This window comes from Lemur catta, chromosome 8 (genome assembly GCF_020740605.2).
Source record: "Lemur catta isolate mLemCat1 chromosome 8, mLemCat1.pri, whole genome shotgun sequence".
In the NCBI taxonomy this organism is placed as follows: Eukaryota; Metazoa; Chordata; class Mammalia; order Primates; family Lemuridae; genus Lemur; species Lemur catta.
The window spans coordinates 39,519,599-39,537,827 of record NC_059135.1 but is presented as its reverse complement, the minus strand read 5'-3'; the positions used below and the strand labels follow the sequence as shown (position 1 = coordinate 39,537,827).

At 37.3% G+C, this 18,229-nt stretch overlaps 1 protein-coding gene across 7 annotated transcripts in view; it reads right to left on the bottom strand.

Annotated features, from left to right (window-relative positions):
* Positions 1–18,229, bottom strand: part of HIBCH (3-hydroxyisobutyryl-CoA hydrolase) — a 92,988-nt gene that overhangs the window by 22,345 nt on the left and 52,414 nt on the right. For 3 of the 7 annotated variants that reach the window (XM_045559577.1, XM_045559574.1, XM_045559575.1), the window contains exons 12-14: positions 9,248–9,367; positions 4,814–4,847; positions 1,295–1,429 (exon numbers count right to left, since the gene is read on the bottom strand). In XM_045559577.1, coding sequence (XP_045415533.1) covers positions 1,314–1,429; positions 4,814–4,847; positions 9,248–9,367 — 270 coding nt within the window. In that variant the 3' untranslated portion in view covers positions 1,295–1,313. Of the gene's footprint in view, positions 1–332; positions 375–819; positions 1,430–4,813; positions 4,848–9,247; positions 9,368–12,769; positions 12,899–18,229 lie in introns of those variants that run through there. The other 4 variants (XM_045559573.1, XM_045559578.1, XR_006736928.1 and 1 more) reach the window with 3 other exon arrangements.

The following is an 18,229-nucleotide window of genomic DNA, read 5'->3' as shown; positions in this document are numbered from 1 at the left end:
CCAATTTAGGAGTTTTAGGAATATATATGAAAACATGTTCAATATCATGGCATCTTTACTCCAGATCTGTTCCTGAATTTTTTTAGAAGAAAAATGCTTTATGTAAAACAGATTAAGAACTGAAAAAATTTAAACAAATATCTTCTGGGCTGCAATTTTTTCCTTTATGAGAAGGGCACAGGACATAATCTTTTATGTCTCTTTCAGCTCTGTTGGCTTTTTGTTCTTACAAACCTGAAGTTCTCTTAGTTTCTAAGGGGTATGGGATGAAGGAGAAACTATAACAAGTTACAAAATAAACTGATAAACTGACCTGTAAAAATTATTCTTACCTAGAACTTTGAGTCTATAACATCTTGCAGTTTCTTGTATACCTTAAAAAAACACTTATTTTGTCAACAATTATTGATATTTTGAATAAAATTCTTTTCAATTAATTTTTTCACCCAATTTGCACCTTGTGTAAGTACAATTAACTTATCACACGTAAGTCTGATGTAAATTACAAAAAGCAGAATGTCTCTATCTTAGAGATTGGCAGTTTCCTAATTTCTCATTCTGCCAGAGTAACAAATATTGCAAATAACAAGAAATAATGCTTTCACTTTTACCCTGGGAAGTTATTCTGATTACTTTAAGAAAGGCCAAGGCTGAGTTAATAATACTAGAGACATAACTTCATAAAAACCTTTTCTCTTTGCCCAAGATATCTAATGTTTATAAAAGGAGCTCTTCTGCTACAGTAACCCAACTATTTAAAAATACACTCTTATATGGAGGAAATTCTGTGAGGCATTAACACAGTATCCCAAAAAAACCTTTCAGCATCTTTATTTTTGATAATCTATACCTAAGTTTATTTAATCAACATATAAACCACTGCTAAAAGCCAAACCTAGTTCCCATTTCAATTAGATACACTAACTCAAGAGAATCTTTAATGACCTTTGAATTTTCCCATCTTTTAAAATGGGTTGGCAAACTCTGACAAGAACCGGACAGTAAATATTTTAGGCTTTGTAGGCCATACAATCTCTGTTGTAACTACTCAATTCAAAGTAGCCATACCTAATATGTAAAACACGAGGACAGCTATGTTCCAATAAAGCTTTATCTGTGAACACTAGTATTTGAATTTCATATAATTTTCACAAATCATGAAATATTACTTTCTGATTCTTTTCCCATTTTAAAATATATAAACCATTCTTAGCTTGCAAGCTGTATAAAAACAGGCAGCAAGCTGGATTTGGCCCATACACTGTCATTTGCCAACCACTGCTCCAAAATATACCTGGAAAAGGCCAGTCACCTCAAAATTTCAAATCACTGCTTCCTAGAGACTTAAAGTAATTATTCACATCTTCATCAGTAACTTCTTTTAGACTAGCTGGTTTCCACTTTGGACTCTGGTCTTTATCAATTAAAACTGTCAAGAGAAGATACAGATGTCAGTACATTTCTTTCTGGTATTACCAGATTTTAATTACTGAATTGATAGAAACTATCTTGTACTACGCATATTTTTATATAGCACTTTTCCCCCCCAAAGTTTAAGTTTTTGCATATGTTCTACTACTTTTCTTTTAAATTAAACCCCCAAGGAATTTGTATAGATAGCAATATATTATACTTTTGATGACTGGTGTGAATATTTTCTAACTTTCTAAGCCTCACGTCTAGCTTTAATAAAGCCTACTTAACTAACTAATCCAGCAGTTGAAACATTGGAACTCTTTATTCTTCTTCAAATAAAATTGTAAATGAAACCTCCATGTTACAAAACAGCTAAAACCAGAGTCAGTGTGGTTTAAAAGGAAGGCAGAGGAGGGCAGAGGTCCCAGATGTGCCTACTAACCTCCTCCACATTGGGTTTTGGGAAGAAAATTAATCACTTAAGGTAGAGAGAAGGGGACTTTATGCATAATTAAACGTGGATATTGTTGTTCTGCTGAATCCTCCAGTTCAGATAGCTCTGAGTTTAAAAATCAACCACCCTTCAGGTTATCACAAAACCTTTTATTTCTCCTATTTCAGTGTAGTCATCATTTAGTGCAGCCACATAGTATCCCCACAGGATTGTAAGTATGAGACAATTTGTAACCTCTCTTATTAAAGGGAGGGCAATGTCTATTTCCTGGTTGTGAAACTATACTGTAATTATACAAATGGTATCATTTTGGAAACAAGGTGGGGGGTGTGCAGGATCTCTATATTATTTCTTACAACTGCCTGTGAATCTACAATTATCTCAAAACTTTTTTTTTTTTAAAGGTATGGTTGTGGCAGCAAATTTCTAACCATGCTTAAAATGTACATAATCCTTGTGAAAAATGGAAATATTTAAATATGCAAACACTATGGTGAAATGGGAAAACCTAATTTAGCATTCAAAGGCTAAACAGTTAAAAAGCAGCAGTATGGGATCCAAGGAAGGAAGACTGCCTTGGTAGGCAGAAGGAAGCTTATATGCATTTAAATGGGATACTGGAGGTTTTTAAGGTTTGGCTGCCTATACTATGAGATTCTGGTATTGGCTCAGTGGTGATATTAAACACTGATGTTCTGATCCCTACCACTTTGAAAGTTTTATATATTCCTGGGATGGTATAAACAAAGAACAATCCTAGGACATTCTTTCCACAAGAATCTCTTTCTCTTTAAGTGTTCTGGCCAATACTAACTACCTCCTTGAGATCCCACTGAAGAGCAAAAGGAAAGAGAATATTAATTAAATTGGTGTTATTTTAATTCGAGCGAACAAAATTTTTTACCTAAAACAGATATAGCTTAAGTTCTTGCCATGTAGGCAGCTCAAGTTTTTCAGAAGGTCTCCTGAGATACCCACTCAAACTCCATTTGGTAACTATCTAGGCTCTACTAAAATAGCCCATTTTCTTCTATAACCAGAAGTAGTTTGCTGTACATGTTAAGAATAAGAATTTTTAATAACTATTTCCCTAATTTGCTAGCTTATTTTATCTGATATGCTAACACATTTTTATAATTAGCAAATCATAGCAAACATTTGATTATGTAAGAACACTAAGCAGTTTTCTTTCTGAATAAACAAGCTATGCTGAAAGAAGGGACAATATATTTTATTTTCATTAAAAAGTAGCATGATAAGCACTTGCTTTATGAATCAGAACTTTGATGCTGCTTGGTTTCAATGTTTTCCTTAAAATAACTGAGAGTACTTATCTAAAAACAATACCTTTCCTTATTAAGAAGGGCTGTTATAACATATAATGAATACTTTAGCAACATAACCCAAGCAGCATACAGGTTCCCTAAAATTAGAGGTCTAGGCTATAATCTACATGCATCAAGAATTTGCAGATATTAATGGGAAAAATGCACATTTTACTTTTTCTATAACACCAAGTAAAATCCAGCCCATGACTCAACCCCATGTGTCTTCTAAAAAGGGTTTGAATTAAGTGCTTATTTCTCATATATCATGTGATTGGTGTTCATCAAAGCTTAGAGCTCAGAGAACATAACCTTTTATTCAGACAAAAAAGTATAACCAGAGTCTGTACTATATTAATATGATTAATAAAAACATAAGAAAATTAGATATGCAAAATGCATATAGAAGGAAATAACTTGTTTTATACAACATAAATAACAGCTCTATATAGGGATATGTATTATACATAAAAAGAATTGTTGCAAGTTTGCTAAGAAAACAACAACCAACCACTTCACTTGCTATCTCTAAATATTCTGATTTTGGAGATGATAAGCAAAAGTGGAAAGTATTAATAAGAACATTAGCAAATGTTGGCCGGGCGCGGTGGCTCACGCCTGTAATCCTGGCACTCTAGGAGGCCGAGGTGGGTGGATCGCTCGAGATCAGGAGTTCGAGACCAGCCTGAGCAAGAGCAAGACCCCGTCTCTACTAAAAATAGAAAGAAATTATCTGGACAACTAAAATATATACAGAAAAAATTAGCCGGGCATGGTGGCGCATGCCTGTAGTCCCAGCTACTCGGGAGGCTGAGGCAGGAGGATTGCTTGAGCCCAGGAGTTTGAGGTTGCTGTGAGCTAGGCTGACGCCACGGCACTCACTCTAGACCGGGCAACAGAGTGAGACTCTGTCTCAAAAAAAAAAAAAAAAAGAACATTAGCAAATGTTACTAATTATGTCGTATGTTTTTTTTCCCCAGCAATGTTTAACTGTTCAAGTACAGGCAAGAAGGTGGGTAATAGGGTTTGACTGCTGCTTGATTTTGCAGGGCCAGTACAAAACAGAGAGGAAGGGTCGGGGACTTGAAGGCTTTTTGCAGGGGAATAAAAGCATGTTTTAAAGGCCTCAGCAGCAGGATGAGTTCACAAGCTCACACTGCACTTATCAGAGGTAAGTCTGTGACTGTAGAATTACCTCTTAACATATAAATTAGGGAGCAGTGCCACATTATGTGAATTTTTTAAATAATATTAGTTTCAAGAACTGATCTTACCTTATATCCCAGATGGTAATAATTAAAAAACACACACACACAATTTTGCAAACTTTATAAAGGTTTAATTTCACTAAAAATAACTACAGGTTGATTATCCCTTGTCCAAAATGCTTAGGACCAGAAGTGTTTCAGATTTTGGAATATCTGCATCATACTTATGCTCCAATGGGCATGTCCTTTAAGTATCATGTCAGCACTCAAAAATTTTTGGATTTTGGAGCATTTAAGATTTCAGATTTTTGGATCTGGGATGTGCAACCTGTATCATCTTTAATTAATAGCATATGCTCACAAATCTATTTCCCTAATGTCCAGGAAGGTAACAACTATATATCACTTACCAGCTCTAACGCCTTCATGAAAGTCATGACCTTCCTGAAAGAAAATTGAGATTAAAGGGGGTAATCTCTAGGTGTTATTATTGCTGGTGATCATCTCTCTCCTCCACCCACTTCAGCCTCCCACTCTCATGGCCACAACCTGAACCATGACATTCAGAGACTGGGCCACCTCCGATAACCCACTCTCTGATCACCACCTCCTGATCTTATAATATTTGTGCAGGTATCTCCACTGCTGCAAATCCTCGCTCTTACTGAGGTCCACAGATCCTATGACTTTCTTCCATCTGTGTTGGCTTCACTTTGCTCTTCACTCAGCCCAGTTTCGTCAGTCCTTTAATATGGTCACTTTCTTTGAAAATGTCCTCATCTCCCTCAAACCTCTTTCTCCTTTATACAAACCTGGCAAAATCCCAGCACTAGCTGAACCCTAACATGTACCTCTGCCTACATTTGAGCAGCTAAATCTTGCTACAGAAAATCATACATCTGTGACTGGTTTCATTTAAAATCCATGATCACAAATCTCAGACAGGCATGCAAAACTGAACAATCCATGATCTCTTCCACACTCCCCAAGATAATGATTTATAAACTGTTTTCTTCCCTCTCAAGCTCTACCCCTAAAGCACACTCTACTCTTACTACAAGATACAGTCTTGTCTTCCTACCACTAAAACACCTGCAGCCAACTACACCTGTCTTCCCTTTCATGACTATGGAGGAAGAAACCATTCCCCTCCCTTTCAAAGGCCAGTCCTCATCTGCACTCCTATTCCCACCCCCTCTTCCATCTGCACTCCAATTCCCACCTTCCTCAAGGGGTTATCTACTTCTCCTTTTCTTGGCATCATCAATGTCAACAATATAACTGAACAGCTGAGTGCTTACAGTTCAAATGCCTGGATTCACATCCTGGTTCTAACTACATATTAACCATGTGTCCTTGGTATAGTTTTTCTAATCCGCAGTTTCCTTACATGAAATGGCAATATCAACATCATCAGATTATTTTAATCCATATCCCAGCACAGTGTCTGACACATGGCAAGTGTTCGGCAAACGTTAAGTATTATCATCAATCTCTACTGGATCATTCCCAATCATTTACAATGACGTTCTGGTACTTTCCATCTTACAAAATAAAAAAGAATCCTCACTTGATTCCACAGTCCCAGCTTCTACCCCATTTCTGTTTCAAGAGGAGTTGTATATACATATTGTCTCTACTTCTTCACATCCCATTTTCTCATTTCCTCTCCAACTTACTGCACTTGAGTATCTGCCCCCACCACTCCTCTAAAACGGCTTGCCAACGTCACCTACAACTTCAGTGTTGTCAAGTTCAAAGGACACTTCTAACCTCATCTATAGACACTTGGGCAGTATTCAACACTGTTCATCACTCTCTCCTCCCCAAAACATTTATCTCCTGCTTTGTGACACCACACTCTCCTGGTTCTCCTACCTCTCGGTCCTTTTTCCCCCTCCCACTGCTCTTTCTCTCCCCCACGGCAAGATACTGAAGTTCCTCGGGGCTCAGATCTGGTCTCTTTCATTTTCTTTCTATGGGATCTTATCCATTCATTGCTCAACACATGACCTTGGTGATCAGTTCTGATAAAGTAGAAGATTATGGCATTCCTCTGCTCAAAACCATCTAGTGGCTTCCCATTTTACTCAGAACAAAAGCCAAAGTCCTTACAGAGACCTTCACAGCCCTGTACACTCTGCACAGCCTTTCCCTACATTGCTCGCTCTGGCCTCATCTCTCACTCTCCACCCCCTCTGTGCAGCCTCCTTACCGTTCCTAGCACGGGCGGGCACACCCCTGCCTCAGAGCTTTGTACCTGTGGCCCCTCTGCCTGGGATGTTCTTCCTCCAGACACCCGCATGGCTCACTTCCTCACTTCTTTCAAGTCTTCACTCAAAGAATATCTCAGTGCAGTCTCCTCTGGTCATCCTGTCTACATCCTATATCCCATCCTCCTTGATTATTTGTCCTTAATGTTTGTAATTATATAGTATATATTTTATGTATTTATTTTTTTATAGTCTATTTCTCCACTATACAGTAAGTGTTCCATGAGGGTAGGGATCCTGTCTATTTTGTTTACCTATGTATTCTCGGTCCCTCTAACGGTGCCTAGGACATAGTAAGCACTCTCGTTTAGTAAATAAATTCCCACAGTGCTTTTTTTTAAATTGGTGCTAGTGTCTTTCAGACTTAAATCTCTAACTCATACCTCTAAGCTCCAACTCCTAAATGTATTCTCTCCCTCACATCCATCATCAAATCCTATCATTCTATCTCCATTTCTCTCAAATTCGTTTATTTCTCTCCATTGCCAGCATGCTAGTCTAGTCTAAACCACTACTATTTTACTCCTGGATCACTGTAGTAAACTCGTATCTGGTCTCTACAGACACTTTTTTTTTTTTTTCCTTCAGACAAGGTCTCACTCTGTCACCCAGGCTAGAGTGCAGTGGCATCATCATATTCATTGCAACCTCAAACTCCTGGGCTCAAGCAATCCTCCTGCCCCAGCCTCCCGAGTAGCTGGGACTACAGGTGTGTGTCACCACGGCCAGCTGAGACGTCCACTCTTGAACCCCTCCCTATCTCTACTCAGCCACAATTACCTTCTTAAATCAAATCAAATGAAAAATCAGATCACTCCCTATTAAACCCAAGAGACTTTTCAACATACTCGTTTCTCCTCCTTTAGGTCACAGATCTCAAAGATGTCTTCCCTGACCTACTTAAAGCAGGCTTCCCTTTGCCTCCCAACTCCCTCCTGTCTGCATCATTCTCTTCTATTACCAACCCTGTGTGTTTCCGTTAGAGCACTTACCACAATTTATAATTATTTTATACTTATTTTGTTTACTTGTTCTTTAGTCTCAGTAGACTAAACGCCATGAAATCAAAGGGCTGTTCTTATTCAACAACATAACCCTAACACTTAGCACAGTGCCTGGTACATAATTAACATGTCTGCTGAGAGGATGAAGGAAGGAATCAATCAATCTAGGCAATGCACTAAAAGTGCAATGGAAACCGTGGACTGACTGTGTGAGGTATGCAGGAGAGTGGCCAAGAGCACTGGCACTAAAGTAAGACTGCCTGGTTTCACGTGCCATGTCTCTGTCACTTAACAGCTGCACGACCTTAGGAAGGTTACTTCTCTATGCCACAGTATCCTCACCTGTAAAATGGAGACAGTAAACAGTACCTATCCTTCTAGAGCTGTGAGATTTAACAGAGAGAATGCATATAAAGTGCCTAGCATAGTACTTGCATATACTAAACACTCAATAGACTTCAGCTGCCATTGACATCCTATAAGAGTGAGTTTAAGACACTGCAAATAGAGCTTTCTTTCTAATTAGATGAAATGCTTTAAGTATCTTAATAACTATTTCAAGATATTAAAGTATATTAGGGGGCTGGATGTGGTGGCTCATACCTGTAATCCTAGCACTCTGGGAGGCTGGGGTGGGAGGATCACTTGAGGGCAGAAGTTCAATACCAATCTGATCAAGAGTGAGACCCCATCTCTACTAAAAATAGAAATAAGTTAGCCAGGTGTGGTGGTGCACACCTGTAGTCCCAGCTACTCAGGAGGCTGAGGGAGGAGGCTCACTTGAGCCCAGGAGTTTGAGGTTGCTGTGAGCTAGGCTGATGCCATGGCACTCTAGCCCAGGCAACAGAATGAGACTCTGTCTCAAAAAAAAAAAAAAAAGTACATTAGCAATGTCTGCCTGCTGGTTATTAAACCAAATATTCCTTTTAGTCTGTAAGTTTGTTACTAAATGATATGATGTTACTAAATGATATGTTGTTACTAATGATATGACTCTTTGAACATAAGGGATGATTCTGCCTTTAAAGAGTTTATCATCTGGAAGAAGAAATAACTATGACTTTGCATGTTTCATGAAATCAATATTCCATGTGATTACTTTACACTTTAATTATATTTACAATGGTACTCTCAACACTTATTAATTAAAACATGTAACTAATAAGTTCCATTTGTGCATTTATTTTATACATATTTGCTTATAAGTAATATCCCTCATTTTATAATACCAATGGGGGAATTCACATTTAGAGAGTTTATGCTTCTTACCCAAAGTCACAGAGATCATGCCTAAAAAATGGTTAATTTCTACTTTGAATTCCACATGAGGTTAGAGGATTTCTTACACTTACATGCAAATGTCATTGCTATTTCATAGAGGCTTAATAAAAATCTGGGTAGCAATACTTCCATACACTTAAAGCTAACTGGCCTTTTGTGTTTTTGTAAATTTACAAGTATTATAATTTTTAATTTCCATGTTTATATTGAATGTATTTTACATGTTCTTCAGTGAACATTTACTACTTTCGTAACTAAAAAATGACAATTAAAAAAAAATTCTTACCATACAAGCTTGACTTAGCCGATACTCCATGGTTAATACTTCTTGCAAGGTCTTTGAAGACCCCTCTATGAGTTGCCTTAGTGTGATCTTTAGAGAGGTTGGAGACATCTTACTAATTACCTTTTGGGAGGAAAAATACTAGTTTTAGCCCAACAGCTCATTTATTGTCTATAATAAACTGTATTTCCATATAAATCATATTAAAATATGCCCCTTAATAGTACTTTCATATGCCAAAGTCTCATAAAAGATTATACCTTAACCTAATCCTGCCAAAGCAAGATTAAAAGTTTTCTAATCTATTACAAAAACATTATTCCACAAATAAATTCTGTCCCTGTAACAAGCAATAAAATAAACCTACATTTGTAGTTTCCGTGGCATAAATTATGATCCCAACTAGCTAACCAGTAAAATCAACACCTTAAAAGCTACTCATATTCACAGAGGACATTTAATTTTACAATGTAAAGAAGGTTAAGGAGTAGAGAAACAGTAGCTCTTCCTTCCCAATTTGTGGCTATGAAGAAATGTCATAACTCCAGTCTTCACCTAAAAATCTACTTACCTTGGAAGTAAGGAGAGAAAAGAAGTTACTGTGAGGCATTCTTCTATGGTATTTAAATATTTAATAAATAAGAATTACAGATTTGCCTCCTTGGCTACAATGCTATGCCACTTCTTTTGAATGCAAAGATGTTATCACTAGTCCCAATACATGTGCATGACTGTAATGTCAACAGCTGCCACAAGAGGTCATTACATGCTGTGTACATCTGATGCCCGCCCTTTCCTTTGTAATTGCAGTGCACAGTTTTTAGCCTTCTTTTGTTCAATGGTCTCAAAGGTTTAGACTTTACTTGAATTCAAACAATTCTCCACTTCAAAATTCTATATTCTTTGTAGCATCCTTACTTCTGGCAACCAGACTGAAGGAACAGACTGAATGGACAAGACAGTCAGTATCTTACCTAGAAGTTGCCAGAGATTAGAGGACTATACAGGAAAAATTCAGAGGTTAGTATCCTACCTACAGCCACAGTGCTGCTGAAGAGTCGGAAAGAAAAATGATTAAGGGCTGTGATAAAAAATAGTTCTTCATGGGAACTCATTCTCTGTCCTAGGTGCTTTATGGACATTATCCCACTTAATGCCCTTGATAGCAATCCTGCTCCGCGTTCTCACCTTTCCTGTTGCAGGCCGTGGGGAAGCAGCGATAGTGGCGCCTCCGTAGCAGTCTGGACACTGTGCTAAGAGGCCCCTCCCTTTCTGTAGGCAAGGAGATAATGGATCCATTTTGCTGACAAAAGTCACTGGTTTGCGTTAGCAGGAGCAATACCTGTGTTATCTCAGGTGCACACCTGGCAGAACTTCATTCACAATGCTGAAAGGTACATTTAAGTGAGTGACACAGCCACCCTCCGGCTTTTCTAGTCTGCACGGTCAGTGAAGCTATAACTCCCTTCACTGCTGTGGTGTGCGAGCCCACAGTCATCCCTCAGCACTACCATTACAGTTAACTGCTTATGGCTTCTATTTCTTTATGTGCCATCTGGATTTCTCAAAACAAAAAAAAATCTGTCTCTTGTTATACTTTCTCTGTTTGCTACCAATTAATTTCGTAAGAAAGGCCTCTAAGGGGACCCCATGTATCTGGGCTTGTCTCAAACATACACAAAGAAATGTGAAAATCTCATTTAAAAGTCTGTTGGTTCAGAGATTTCTGAAATATATTTTCAAAAGCAGACATCACATAAGAAGAAACTGGTGTACTGACAACCCAAGGATCCTTACAGTTTCCAACAACCTTTAGTATGCTGGCAATTGAGCACAGAAGCTTAGGGTTGGGACTCTAGGGTCAGACAGCTCTGGGATGGAAGCCCAGCTCCACCACCTCCTAGATGACTGACTTTAGTGTCCTCATTTGTACAACAGTGATAATAATACTACCTGCCTCATAAATGGTATGGCAGTACAGGTAGTGCAATGTGTCAGAAATCAAGCAAAACAGGGAAGGGAAGGAGTATTTATGGAGCACATTTCCCTTGGCCCTCAAGGAAGTACTTTAACATGTTTAATCCCAATGTGGAAAAGGGCATGCCATGCCCACTTTACAAATGAGGAAACCAGGCTCTGATACAAATTTGTCCAAGGTCACACAGAAAGTGAAAGAGCTGGAATCCAAACCCAAGGCTGCTGACTCCAAAGCCTACCTCCTTCTACCATACAAGGCTATAAAAGCAGTCAAGAATGTCAAAGGCTGAAGAAGTCGAAAAGAAAAAGAGTGAAGAGGACACTGTACCAGATAATAAATAGAAGTGAATAAAAACTTGTTTGTATAATTTTGATAGCAAGAGGTAAGATAAAGTCTGGATGGTAGCTTGAAGAAAAACAGTGTCAAGGAAAGGCTTTTTAAATTTTTTTTGGAGGAAAGCTTTTTGGAAATAATGGCAGAAGAAAATGTGCCACTAACTCAAGAAGGTAAAATTGAGGATACTGAAAGAGGGAGATGACTGATGCAATTAATCCTAGAGGCAGAAAAGAACGGAATGAGAGCACAGATGGGGCCCCTTGGCAAGGAAATGAGAAACATGTTAGAGGAAATCAAAGGAAAGATGAAAAAGTTAAAGAGGTACATATAATATGGCTTCAGTCATTAAAAAGGAAACACATAAGACCATTCTGAAAAATTTGATAAATGATTAGGACTTGAAACTTTTTCCAGAAATGTGTATTGATACAATTCTGTACCCACATAACTTAGTCAACATATTTCTACTTCTTGTAAAACACTGGTCAGTGTTCTAACCAATTTATCTGACCCTTGAAAGAGTAGTTGTTTAAAGATTAGTGGGAAGGAAGATTAGTTGTCCCCTGCTGTCCAAGAGCCAACATCTTTTTTCCTTTATCAAAAGATTCACATTCTCATCTCAATTCAACAATATTACTGAGCATTTATTATGCAACAGACACTTCAGGAGAGACATATAATAAACAGGACATAGTCCTTGCACTTAAATAACATTATCAGCATTATGATCACTGCCCTTTGGGTAAGACTCCCAGGAACTCTTCTTTTGACAAGTTCCTGGGAACTTTGTCAAAGTCCTTGGGAATTTCTAACAAAATGAAAACTCAGGTATTGCCTCCACCCTCCCCCTTCAAGAGACTCCCAGAACACCCAATAATATATAGTGTGGCATGCACTATCAACAGAAAAACAATATTCAGCATGCCTACTGATACAATTAGAAAAATATTCAATACACCTATTGATACAATTAGAAGAATTCTACCAAGCAGGCCTCAGTGTTGACTGAAAGCCTGCAGCAAATCTTCCTTTGATTCACTATGTGATCTTAGAAAATCATCTTTTGAGGTTTTTTTTTCCTTTATGAAAAAGGATGTTATATATAACATTTTCTAAAACTCTAGGCTCTGTCAGATTTAATCCCAAAAGAAGGAACTTGTTATGGCTAATTTTATTTGTCAGCTTGGCTGGGTCATGGGATGCCCAGATACCTGATTAAACATTATTTCTGGGTGTGTCTGTGAGGGTGCTTCTGGACGAGATCAGCCTTTGAATGGGTGGAGTGAGTAAAGCAGACGGCCCTCCCCAGTGTGGGTGGGCATCATCCAATCCGTTGAGGGCTGCAACAGAACAAAAAGGTGAAGGAAGGTTGGATTAGGCCTCTCCTTCTGCCTGACTCTCGGAGTTGGGACATCAGTCTTCTCACACCTTCAAACTCAGACTGGAATCTATACAGAAATGAACTGGCTCTCCATCTCTCAGGACTTCAAACTATACCACCAGCTTTGCTGGGTCTCCAACTTGCAGACAGCAGATTGTGGGACTTCTCAGCCTCCATAATTGCTTGAGCCAATACCTTACAATAAATCTCTTTCTAGATATTTTATATATCTCCTGGTTCTCTGGAGAACCCTAATATAGAACTCTGTTTAGTAGCCATCTACTAATATATTTAAATCATTTTACTTTTTAAAAATATATTAAAAATAGCACTGATACTGACTTCCATTAAGTAGAGAGATGATGAACATGAAATGAGGGCTTAAGAAGCTAATTAAACAAATTGGTTTGTTCCCTAACTGAAAGGAATACATAAAGGTGTAGGATGAATAAATATGGGTGTAATTTTGCTCTCCTCTGAATGTAGGCTATAGCGTATTTCAAATCTACTAACATGCTGTGAGATGAACTTTCTAATCCTTCCATTAAGAAACCAAATTCACTATTTCTAAAAACTTTCTTTGAACTGATAAAAATACCATCTAGAAACAAGTGTAAGTAAGCCAGAGACGACCACTTAAGAAGTATTCAATGTAGTTTCCACGTTATAGAGGTCTGAAGATAAAGCATTTGTTCATATTACACTCCAGAAATAGTTTAATTTGAATAGCAAATATTTTTAAACACTTGCAAGGTATAAGAGAAATAAACCAGTGCAAAACAAGTCAAAACATAAATTGCCTGAAAGAGTATAGAAAGCATTTTGAGTTGAAACAGTATTTTCTACAAGTGCAAATAGTACATAGATAATAAAACTAAACTAAGAAATACTACAGTTAGAAGCATCTTATGTGGCTGGATTTTTTAAGAAAAAAATCTAAAATAGTCTTTGCAGGGAGGGAAAGAAGGAAGAAAGGAGAAAAAAGGGAAGAGAAGGGATGAAGGAAGAAGGAGGAAAGATGACATCATTATGTAAGTATAAAATTCAAAGTAATCTGCAAACCATAAATAACTCACTTAAAAAATGAGTTTAGCAAAGTCATTGGACACAAGGTCAATATACAAAATTTAATCTTGATTTTATTTCTATGTATCAATAGAAAATGAAATTTTAAAATGATACCATTTACAAATGCTTCAAAACCCATCAAATATCTAGGAATAAATCCAATGGAGTATATGCAAATGCAAGCCCTCTACAAAGAAAATTACAACATTACTGAGAGAAATTAATGAAGACTCCAATAAATGGAAGAACATACCTTATTTATGGAATAGAATAGGCAACATCTGCTTTCTTTTTGGGAGTCTGGAATTTTGGTATGTGCTAGGCAGGGAGTACCTGTGTGGCCAGTCCCCAAAGAAAACCTGTGCACCGAGAATCTAAAGTACTTCACATGTATTGTCCCAACTAGTTGCTGGAGGAATTAAGCAAGTCCTGCATGACTCCGCTGGAAGAGGACTCTTGGAAATGTACACCAGGTTTCCTTCAGACTACACTCCATGTGCCTTTCCCTTTCCTGATTCTGCTTTATATTCTTTTGCTATGAGTACAACTACATACTGAGTCCTTCTAGTGGGTCACAAAACTCAGGGGTGGTCCTGGGGACCCTTGACACAGAATGCAATCAACCATTGCCTTTTAGCTTCCAGTGTTGAGAAATCTAAAGCCTTAGCAGGTGACATGTTTTATTCCCTGAAAGCTTGCAGGAATAGTCAATGATTTCTTAAATAGGACATAAAAACAAACCATAAAGGGAAAAAAAGGTAAACTGGATTACATTAAAATTTTCTGTTCATCATATGACACCCTTAAGAGAAAGAAAGACAAGTCACGATAAGAGGAAGATATATGCAATACATCTATCAAAGGACTCATATCTACAATATATAAAGAATTCCTACAAATTAATAACAAGTGTTCAATAGGAACTTCACAAGAAAGAATACCCACATGGACAATAAATATATGAAATGTGCTCAACTTCTTTAGTCATCACAGAAACTACAAATTAAAACCACAATTAAGGCCGGGCACGGTGGCTCACACCTGTAATCCTAGCCCTCTGGGAGGCCGAGGCAGGTGGATCGCTCAAGGTCAGGAGTTTGAGACCAGCCTGAGCAAGAGCAAGACCCCGTCTCTACTAAAAATAGAAATAAAAATTATCTGGACAACTAAAAATCTATATAGAAAAAATAAGCCGGGCATGGTGGCGCATGTCTGTAGTCCCAGCTACTCGGGAGGCTGAGGCAGTAGGATCACTTAAGCCCAGGAGTTTGAGGTTGCTGTGAGCTAGGCTGATGCCACGGCACTCACTCTAGCCCGGGCAACAAAGTGAGATTCTATCTCAAAACAAAAACAAAAACAAAAAACCACAATTAAAACCACTATCTTATATACCCCAGAATGATTAAAAGGAAAAAGACAAATATTAATAATACCAAAAGCTGGTGAGACTATGGAGTAACTAGTACTTGAACGTAAACTGGTATAACCATACTAGAAAATTATTTGACAGTAACTGCTAAAAATGAATATACATATACCTGATGATTTTGCAGTACTGCTCCTAGGTATATACCCAATAGGAACGCATATCTATGCTAGCACAAGGCATATACAAAAAGGTTCACAGCAGCACTATTTGTAACCGTAAAAATCTACAAATAACCTCAAATGTCCAACAGTAGAAATGCATAAATAAAATGTAGCACATAACACAATGGAGTATCTTATAGCAATGAAATTGCACAAACTACTGTTATGTAGGTACAGTGTGGATGAATCTCATAATGCTGAGCAAGAGAAGTGAGACACAAAACTGTATAATTTCATTTACACAAAACTCAAAACGTATGGTGTGAAAAGCCAGCATAATGGTTATCCTGAGGGGAAAGGCAGTGACTGGGAGGAGACACAAGCAAGACATCTGGGGTGCCCTATAATTTATTCTGAGTATTGGTTACATTCATGTGAAAAAATTTTGAGCTATACATACATGATTTCTGTATTCTTCTGTATGTAATATTTCAAAAATATGAGTTCTTAAAATACAAATACTCAGAAAAAACTCACAAAATTCAAGCTCTAAAGTATAATAGAAGTCCCCTCACAACCAGACTCCAATCATTTTTGGCCATATTTTCTGATACATTACTCTTTGTTCCTTGCTCTGCACTCTCCAAACACTTGTCCTTTGAGTATACGGCTTGTTCTGTCTGGAATACCCTTTGCCACTTGGCAACTCAATCTCATCTTTTGGACTTTGCTCAGATATCACTTCCTCTGTGAAGCCTTTCAGACTCCCTCCATCATTTTCTGGACATACACAGTAATTCATGCAAGCCTGTATTTTGGCAGCACTTACCATAATGTATCATAATTGTTTATGTGTGTGTTCCACTAGATTATAAACTCCCTAAGAATAGGTACTGGACCATCATTTTTGTACTTCAGTGGCCAGTATAGCGCCTTAGCCATTCATTAATTTTTCATACTCATCATGAAAAATGCTCTGTGATAGGTGCTTGGAGATACAGGGATAAGCAGGCTTCTCAGGAGCTCACAGTCTATGCTAGATATCACTCAATAAAGCAAAAAGATAAGAGGTAGAGAGAAAAAGACACAACAGAATAGACACAAGCAGATAGAGTCACATAGACTTTTATAGGGTAACTCTGCCATTTTGTGGTTGCTTACAATATTGCCACTAAAGATCTGAAGCTGTGTTGTGTTTTTGTTTAAATGGGAAATATCTCTTAGCATTTGCCCTCAGGATTGAATGAAATTAAGATGAAGGAAGACTTTAAACCACAACTAATAAGTCACATCATCTGTTATTTTCAAACCAAGAAGCAAAAGCCCTGTTATATCTTGCATATTAAATAGGTCTTTGAGTTTTTTAAACTAGTTTAAATCAACCATAGTTAGGATTTATGTTTTCCTATGAATTGTAAACATTTTCCTAAATAAGTATCTTATACATTATATATTTCTAACTAAAGATCTTTTCAAGAAGTGTTTAGACAATAAACCAATACAAATACAAAATACTTAAACTAGAACAAGTCAAAGTCTACTTCACTGATTAGTACAGTTTCACAGAAACATTTTTATTTTCTAATGTATTTTCACCATTCTGAAATGTCACATTACCATATAAAGACCAAACAGCCCTTTGCTTAAAGAAATGGCACTAGTATTTCTTTTTTCTTATCTACAGTAAAAGGCTTAGAGCCAGTGCAAGAACAGTGACTTTTATAAACTGATCGTAAAACTTTCCTGGTAATTTCCTGAAAGCATTACCAATTTAAATAAAATGAAAAGACAGTATGTAAAGATGCAAGTATTGCCAATTCATGATATCCTAAATGCTCACAATAGCATTTAGGGTCATTAAGGTCCATTAGTGGACTGAAAAACTGTCTTCTCTTCCTGTCTACATAAATTCATACATTTTCCGTTTAAAGTTAATTTGTATTCTTGCCCCAAAGGCACAATGTATCCATCAACACTGCCATTAAACTGCTCTTATTAATAGCAATAAACAGTGTACGATAATGGGTACCTTCAGCAAATATAATGCATGCCACTATAAAGCAAGCTATTTTTTAACATAATTTACTATGTCAATTTTATTTCTTAAATAATTAGTTTTACTGAGATACAACGTGTATGATTAAATTTGCTCATTTTAAGTGCCTTGTTCTATAAGTCACTGTATCCCAGGCTGGAATACAGTGGTGTGATCATAGCTCACTGTAACCTCAAACTCCTGGTCTCAAGCAATCCCCCCTCGTTAGCCTCCCAAAGTACTGGGATTACAGGCATGAGCCACCACACCTGGCCAGTTCCGTAAGTTTTGATAAATGTATACAACTGTATAACTATCTCAACAATCAAGACATAGATATTTCCATCACTCCAAAGAGTTTTCCTTACCCATGGCAACTGATCTGTTTTCTGTTTCTGTAGTTTTACCTTTTCTAGAATTTCATAAAAATAAAACCATAAAGTGGTCTTTGTGTCTGCCTCCATTTGTTGACATAATGCTTCTGAGATTTACCATGTTGTTGCACGTATAAGTGGCTCATTATTTCACTGTTAGGTATCCCTAACATAAGCCACCCACTTGTTATTCAGGGTACTTAAATAGCTCATTAGCTTACATGGATTATTTGGCACCATAAACAACCTACATCATAAAAGAGGAATTAAAAAGAAGGTGTGA